Source organism: Zonotrichia albicollis, chromosome 22 (genome assembly GCF_047830755.1).
Source record: "Zonotrichia albicollis isolate bZonAlb1 chromosome 22, bZonAlb1.hap1, whole genome shotgun sequence".
In the NCBI taxonomy this organism is placed as follows: Eukaryota; Metazoa; Chordata; class Aves; order Passeriformes; family Passerellidae; genus Zonotrichia; species Zonotrichia albicollis.
In genome coordinates, this window is record NC_133840.1 from 7,275,344 (window position 1) to 7,283,250 (window position 7,907).

Here is a 7,907-nt window from a genome sequence, read left to right on the forward strand (position 1 = left end):
AAAAGGATCCACAAGACATTTTATTCAACTCATCATCATTTTTTGAGTCCAGACAAATTTCCTTCTCTAGAGCTGCAGGTCATCCAGTATCAGTAGAGGGCACATGGGGATGGATTTTGCAGGCACAGCTGTTTAACCACCACTGTGGGCACCTGAACACACAGTCTTTGGGGGAAAAAACCACCAAAATGTAGCCTCAGCCTGCAGAACATCCCAAAAATCCAACTGGCAGAGTGAAAAGCTGCATGTTGTGTTCCCTGCAGTTCAAAGATGACTGGAGACAGCAGCACCTCAGATTAAACAACCTTTTGCCATTGAAATAGTGACTTAGCCTTTCAATCATCTTGCAGTTGTTTTATCCAAGAATAAAAAAATGAATTAAATCCCAAAAAGTTGGGTTCGTCCTCTATAAAGTTTCCCATAGAGTTTCATGTATCAAATAACTTGAAAAAAATGCTTTAGAAATCACTTTAAACAAGTACTTGTGTGGCCTTGTTAACTGAAGTTAACAGGAAACAGTTTCCAGTTTTACATTTTTGGCTCCACTGGATTCAGATGATGTCCAGCACAATGAATTCCCTGATTGGGAAGGGTGCTGGGAGTGCCTCAGGTGAGACTGCATTTCATAAAGTGCTTGTGTTCCAAACCATAGGGCTGTCAGAGTCCTCTGTGTGCTGGGGAGGAGCCCCCATGGCCCTGGTTAACCCCCGAGGCGCTGCCCCTCTCCCCAGGCAAAGCCCCCTGGCCGCTCCTCGGGCAAGGGGTTGTAGTTGGGGTCATCCTCTGGGGTGTCAAATATTGCTTTCCTGCAAAACACAAAGCATGGTGAGCCTTTAAAACACAGCTTTCACTGTAACATCAACACAGCTCACATGCTGCAGTGGCATCCTTCACAAACAGCTTGCCCAGGCACTGGGGTTTATGCTCTGCAATTTGGAACCACCAGGAAGGAGATCCCAAATCAACACTGATGAGGTTCATCCTCTACCATTTATGTAAAAATATTCTATGACAGATATCTTGAGGATAGTCTTATGATTCTGTGAAAAACAACATCAAGACAGCTCACATGCTGTCAGCTCAGTGTCCTCCCTCAAGAACAGCTTGCCCAGGCAGTGGGATTTACGCTGTCCAATTTGGAACCACTAGGAAGGAGATGCCAAATCAAGAGTGATGAGACTCATCCTCTAATATTTATGTATAAATCCTCTGATATTTATGTATAAATATTCTAGGTCAGACATCTTCAAGATAGTCTTATGATTCTAAGAAAAACAACATCAAGACAGCTCACATGCTGTCAGCTCACAGCATTTGGTTTGACCAAATTCTCCACTTCTCCAGCTGAGCAGACCAAGTGCTCTCAGCCATTCCTATCATGTGGCCCCTCCTGAACCCTCACCATCTTTGTGTCACTCCTCTGAGCACTCTCTGACAGCTTTTACATCCTCATTACATTGTGGCACAAAACCAACTATGAAATTAAGACCATCACCCCTGTGGTAGTCTCCTCCCTCAAGAACAGCTTGCCCAGGCAGTGGGATTTATGCTGTCCAATTTGGAGCCACCAGGAAGGAGATCCCAAATCAAGATTGATGAGGTTATTCTGCTATTTATGTATAAATATTCTATGCCAAACATCTTGAGGATAGTCTTATGATTCTGTGGAAAACAACCATCAGAAGTGTTCTGGGAGAGCACCATAATGGATTAGAGCATCCACACAAGAGGGAACTGAGTGGGAGTGTTAAACACTACAAACACTGAAGGATTTTTTCCCCAAAATTGTGATGTGAAGATGACTTACAGAAGAAAAAAACCATTACATATCTTATATGTACTACCTCAGCCACTCAGCAGGGGACACAGCTTTGGTGCTGTCAGCAAAGTGTTATCAGAGAAACCAAAGGTAAAATCCTTTAGCTCTTCTCCAGTTAAGTTGGCTCCCACTTAAACAAATTCCAGCTCCTTGTTTGGCAACACGAGTTCAATAAAAATCAAGAAGAGACACCCCCCAATTCTGTCTCTGCCCAAATGTTGTGACTGAATTGCAAACAGTTTTCCAAACAAGCACTTTTGCCCTGTCTCTTCCAAAGCAGACACCAATACTCACAGGACAGACGGCGTTCTCAGGAGCCTCCCACCACCAGGCTGATTGGGAAAGACATCCTCTAAGAAAAAATATATATGCCCAACAGCAATACCTGGTATAGAAACAAAAGCCAAAAGATGATTTTTCAGTAGTTCTCCTTTACAATTCTCAAATGCTTTACACTAGAGTTTTCAGAAAAACAACATACATTGGTTCTTTCACAGAAAATTTGATGATACAGAAATACAAAACCTAAGGAAGAAAGCTAACAGCATGTAAAAAGCTTAACTTATACTACAGGACATTAATATTGGGAAAACATCTTGTCATTATTAAAAATACTGATGTTTTGGCTCTATTAGAGTTGATAAAATAGTAATATAAACTATTTTACTTCGGTAGACTGATACTATGGTCAGATGATGCATCAGGGCTGATTCCAAGCAATAAAAAGCCAAAACATCAAAAGTTCTTCCTATCCTTATCACAGCACAAAACATGCTACAATGGCTAGAAATAAGAAAAGCCTAAAAATATAAATATAAAATAATAAATATAAAAGAAGAACTAACACCAAGCATTAATTAGCCCTTGGATTTGATGATACAGAAATACAAAACCTAAGGAAGAAAGCTAACAGCATGTAAAAAGCTTAGCTTATAGTATAGGACATTAATATTGGGAAAACATCTTGTCATTATTAAAAATGACTGATATTTTGGCTCTATTAGAGTTGATAAAATAGCAATATAAACTATTTTATTTCAATAGACTGATGCTATGGTCAGATGATGCATCAGGGCTGATTCCAAGCAATAAAAAGCCAGATTTAAAAACATCAGAAAAAAAACATCAGAAGTTCTTTCCATCCTTATCACAGTACAAAACATGCTACAATGGCTAGAAATCAGAAAAGCCTAAAAATATAAATATAAAATAAGAAATACATCAGAAGAACTAAAACCAAGCATAAAAATGGGACAAATCCCCATTTTCTGTTTCACGTAAAGCACGAGGAAGAACAGATCCTCGTGAGATTGCTGCCATTGCTCACCCAGGAGATCCACAATGATGGAGTTCCCCAAGAGCAGAGAAAAGCCCATCAGTACCCAGGGCAGGAAAGGGGCTTGGAAGATGAGGAGCCCAAAGAAGTTCATGCGGACGTAGGGGTTCCTGCGGCTCCACACGTACACCAGCATGATGGTGAACGCCTGCCCCAGGAACACCAGGTTCACAAACAGCCCAAAAAGCTGCCATGGCTGGTTAAGGAAACTCTTGTGAGTTCAGGAATTTCACAGCTTAATTTGCAACCTTGTGTTTTCCACACAGCTGGTAAATCCACTTTCTCAGGTGTAAGGATGTCAAATTACTGTCCATCAAATCCAACAGGTGCAGCAGGATTTGGGTACCTGCAGCATGAATATTCTCATTAAAGCAGAATTTAATTCTTCACAGACAACATGAGCATGATCCCACATCTGAACAGCCCCCTGATAACCTTATTTCCATGACCAAGCAGAAAAAAACCCAAAAAACCAGCAACAATCCCAAAATATTCAAAACCACCCTAACAACTATCAGTACTCCTCGTGCAACAAACTGTATTAAGGTAACAGTAACAACATGGTTTCAGCTCTCCTTCAAAAACTTCTGTACGTTCACTTGGAATGAAAACAGAAAGGATACAGTCATTAAAAGTCCTCCAAAAAGGAACATAAATACAAAATCTGCCGTGCGACCCCGGAAAGAGCCTTCCTCGAGCATGCGGCAGTAGCGGTATCTGAGGCCAAGGTCAGGAAAACTCCAGTGCAAGTTCAGAGAGACACATCCAAACAGGAAATTATCCACTTCTACATCAGCTTAAAAGGGTTTTGTCAATTTACTGCATCACTTGGCTCTTTCTGGATACTTCAGCACAGAGGGGGAGCCGGGGGACAAAGAAGTTACCTGGAATTTTCTCCTGCAGCACCAACCTGAAGGATCAGGCTGGCACAAATTCTTAACACCAAAAAAGTAACTGGGAAATTCTTGACAATTTAAAAAAGGAGTCCCCCTTGAAGCCCTTGAAGTTGGCATTGCTGAATTCCCAGGAACTCAACCTCTCCTCTGTGCAGGTACAGCAACGTTCCTGCACTCTGCTTGCCAAGGGAACCAACACAACTTGGTGAAGGATACAAAAAGATCATGTTAAATAAAAAATTAAAGCCAACTGGTCCAAAGAACAAGTAGTTTGTGATTAACCTCCATATCTGAAAATAAGACAAATACAAGGACTTTAAACATGACAGCTTATTTTTATTGTCTAAGTAGAGAAATGAGTAACAATGAAACTGAAATCTCCTTTACAGAAAATGAAACTCAGACCTATTTTAAGGCATAGGGGTCTTCACTCTGGCTACAGTAGCTTTTAAAAAGTGTATTTTTAATACAAAAAGTACACTGTTTTGAGAAGACAAACACTTAAAAAACTCTACAGCACATTTTAAAATCTACAGTGCTTCAGAAAACACTTACTTGAAAGTGCTTAAATATTAACTCAGGGTTGAAATACAGCTGGAAGGGCGTGATAAGTTCTAATTGCTGAAAAAGAAGAAAAAATTTGGAAAGGATCAATAAAAAAAAAAAAAAAAAAAAAAAAAAGAAGAAAACATACACACTCAAAACAGCAACCCCTTCCTGCGTGCCAAAACGAGCCCAGCAAGTCACATCAGCACTGTGAGTTTTCTGGAGCCTCAATACAACAACCCTTTGGCATTGTTGATATTAATTCGCGCTTTTCACCTCTCCCGGGCCCATCCCGGGAATCCCGAATCGCTCAGGGGGTCTGGGAGCTCCAGACCCGGCTCGGAGCGCGGGCGGTGCCTGAGGGCGCCCCTTCCACGGCTACCCCGCCCCGCTCCCAGATCCCGTCACTGCCTCCCTCCCTCGCGCGGCCGCCACTGACCACGGCGGCGGTGGTGAGGACGCAGGCGGTGGTGTAGGCCCGGGTCACGGGCGGCACCTGCAGGTACTCCTGCCGGAACGTCTGGTACGCCATCTTGGCAGCCCCGCCCCGCCCCGGCCCGGCCCGCCCGCCTCCGCGCCCGCCCGACGCTCCGCGCTCCCATTGGCTGAACCGCAGAGCCCTCCCTTCTCTCTGCGCTCTCATTGGCCAACTGCCCAGCTGGCGGCCGTCGCTCCGCGCTTCTATTGGTCGTCTTGCAATGCCCGCCCACACCCTTCGCTATCATTGGCCGCGCTTGGCTCGCCTGCCGAGGGACGGAGCGCTCAGTGATTGGGCGGGAGCGTGCCCTGGCGGGCGCTGATTGGCTACGGGCGGGGTGCTCTGAGGCGGTGTTTGAGCGAGGCGGGAAAGCAGCAGCGGCACCGGCGGGTTTGGGAACCGTCCTTGGGCAGAGCGGCCCCGGGCACCGCGAACGCCAGCGGCAGGACCGGCCAGAGCAGTCCCGGCTCCGCGAACCCCAGCAGCAGGACCGGCCCTGTGCTCAGCCCGCGAACACCAGCGACAGGAGAGGCCCCGAGCCCCGCGAACGCCAGCGGTAGGAGCGGCCAGATCGGCCCCGCTGGCTCGGGTAACGCCCTGTGAGTCCCACCTTCCCCTCACGGCCCGGCCCCGCCGCCATGTCGGTGGATCCCATGACCTACGAGGCGCAGTTCTTCGGCTTCACGCCGCAGACCTGCATGCTGCGCGTCTACACCGCCTTCCAGGACTACCTGTTCGAAATGATGCTGGTGGTGGAGGGCGTGATGCTGAAGAAGCTGGACGGCATTCCCGACTGCAAAATCAGCCCTTCCAAGATCCGCAAATGCACCGAGAAATTCCTGCTCTTCATGAAGGAGCACTTCGATAAGCTGTTCTCTAAAATGGAAGAAGTGCTGCTGCAGCTGGTGCTGAACATCCCCAAGAACGTGCTGCTGCCCGAGGACAAGGTGCAGGAGCAGTATCCCTACAGCGAGGAGGAATTCCAGGCGCTGCAGGATGAGCTGCAGCAGCTGCAGCAGCAGTGCAGGGCAGAGGCGGTGCTGGAGCAGGAGCTGCTAGCAGAGCTGGAGGAGCAGAAGGTTGTCAAGGCCGAGCTGGAGAAGATTTTGCAGTGCTTTGATGGGCTTGAGAACATCTGCAGGGAGCACGGCGCCGGCAACTTCAAGGAAAGCTTTGCCCTCCTGGCACAGAGCTCTAAGAAATTGCAGGATGTGCTGAAAGAAGTGGAGGAGAAGAGCAAAAAAATGAACCAGCATGATCAGTTAATGTAATGGAAATTCTGAGAAGGCAACAGATGCCATGCAGAGAGCTTGCTTAAAATGACAGGGGTTTATGTTCCACTCACTCCACTCGTGCTGCCAGGATTTGCTCTAAAAGCTGTTGAACTGTCCCAGTTTGCTCCTCCCTAAGGCAGGAAGGGGAGAAAGCCTGTAAAATGTAATTCAGATTGTTAACTTCCTAAGTTTTGGGTCGCATAACCAGCGTTAGAAAACACTGAATGTTACCTTTGAACACAATGTAGCATTCCCCGTTGTAAGGTTATAGAAACAAAGCCTCGATAAGACTTGTAGGAATGTGTAGGTGTTTCCAGCCTGAGGTCAGTGAGGCCACAGGGACTCTGCCCCTGGCCAAGGAGCTGCCTGGCCGTGGCTATGGTGCCTTTCTCTGTGTTTGGGAAACCAGCAAGGAGGAAATGCAGGGAGGAGGATGACACTGATGCTGACAAGGTTCTGATGAGAACCTTGGCATCAAAACTTCAGCCCAGTTTCTGGAATTTCAGAGTTCTTCACCACTCCACCTGTGCTTGTATTTCAGCACAGAGCAGAAACCACTGAAGGAAATCAGTAACTCCATCACTTTGTCCTACTTCACCTTATGTTGCTTTATATATATATTTGTTTGGGGTTTTTTTTGTTGCTCAGTGTCCTTTTTCTATTAAACAAACTTTCTCTTATTAACATTTAATCAGATTTTCCTGTGAAAATGTTATGAATGTTGATAAGCTCTTGTGTCTTAATTAAATTTATTCTCTCTGTACTTAATTCAAAATCCCTGACATTCTGTGCATCTTTCCACGGCAGTTTTTTAATCTCCTGTTCAGTCCTATCATTAAATATCAATATTAATTTCTACTTTACTAGCATGGAGGTTTAAAAGTGAATCACTTAGAGGTTATTGCAATAAAAAAGTGTATTGAAAACATAAAATTCAGTTTGGAATTCTTTCTTCCCTGGATTGAGAGGAGTAAGATGTGGGAAGTGTCACTTGGCAGCAGAGGGCAGCAGCAGCCCGGCCCAGGGATCTGCTCCACAGGAGGTTGGTCTGGTTTTGCAGCTCAGTGTGACTTTCCTGGACATGAAGAATTATTGAGTTTCCTCATGTGAATCATTTGTTTTATCCTCAGTAAATAGGAGATATTTTTCCTGGGTGTTCTGTGCCCAAAATAACCACACAAGGATTGGCAGGAAGGTGGACCCTACTGAGTTTGTACACCCCAACACTGCATTTTCCTTCAGAAAGGAATTATTCCCATTTTCAGAGGTTTCTCCTCTCCCAGCCAGAGAGAGACAATTTCACTGCCAGGCCAGGTTCCACCCAGCTGCAGTGCTGGGCACGGTGGTTGTACTGAGCTGTGCCTGGCCCATTCCCTGACCCCTGGATTTGATGTCCTGCTGTGTCACCAACCAGGGAAATGTGTCCCCAGCTAAATCTGGGGTTGACCATCCCACCCTCCTGGTGTGGATTTAACCCTCAGGCCCTCCTGTGATCGTCCCTTCCCACCTGCTCTCAGAAATGCCATCTTCCCACACACACTCGTGGCACTGCAGTCAT

At 45.8% G+C, this 7,907-nt stretch overlaps 2 protein-coding genes across 3 annotated transcripts; one reads left to right on the forward strand and one right to left on the reverse strand.

Moving 5' to 3' along the window:
• Positions 1-2: 2 nt before the first annotated feature.
• Positions 3-5,193, reverse strand: DERL2 (derlin 2). 2 transcript variants are annotated; one of them, XM_074556997.1, is made up of 7 exons: positions 5,037-5,193; positions 4,607-4,672; positions 4,268-4,341; positions 3,779-3,872; positions 3,147-3,342; positions 2,114-2,204; positions 3-806 (listed from the first exon to the last, which is right to left on the reverse strand). In XM_074556997.1, the coding sequence occupies exons 1-7, from the start codon at positions 5,127-5,129 to the stop codon at positions 701-703; spliced, it is 720 nt and encodes a 239-aa protein (XP_074413098.1). In that variant the 5' UTR covers positions 5,130-5,193; the 3' UTR covers positions 3-700. The 2 variants fall into 2 exon arrangements, 1 of the variants encoding a protein (XP_074413098.1); XR_012583507.1 differs by lacking the exons at positions 3,147-3,342; positions 3,779-3,872; positions 4,268-4,341.
• Positions 5,194-5,401: 208 nt separating this feature from the next.
• MIS12 (MIS12 kinetochore complex component) lies at positions 5,402-7,256 on the forward strand. The gene has a single exon (XM_005493878.4). The coding sequence runs from the start codon at positions 5,714-5,716 to the stop codon at positions 6,344-6,346; it is 633 nt and encodes a 210-aa protein (XP_005493935.2). The 5' UTR covers positions 5,402-5,713; the 3' UTR covers positions 6,347-7,256.
• Positions 7,257-7,907: the final 651 nt, after the last annotated feature.

Coding starts and splice junctions, on each gene's coding strand:
- DERL2 (XM_074556997.1), bottom strand. CDS start 5,129: ATGGCGTACCAGACGTTCCGGCAGGAGTACCTGCAGGTGCCGCCCGTG. Junction 3,343..3,778: donor TTGGAGGACTTTTAATGACT/GTATCCTTTCTG, acceptor CAGCCATGGCAG/CTTTTTGGGCTGTTTGTGAA. Junction 807..2,113: donor CTGAGAACGCCGTCTGTCCT/GTGAGTATTGGT, acceptor TGTGTTTTGCAG/GAAAGCAATATTTGACACCC.
- MIS12 (XM_005493878.4), top strand. CDS start 5,714: ATGTCGGTGGATCCCATGACCTACGAGGCGCAGTTCTTCGGCTTCACG.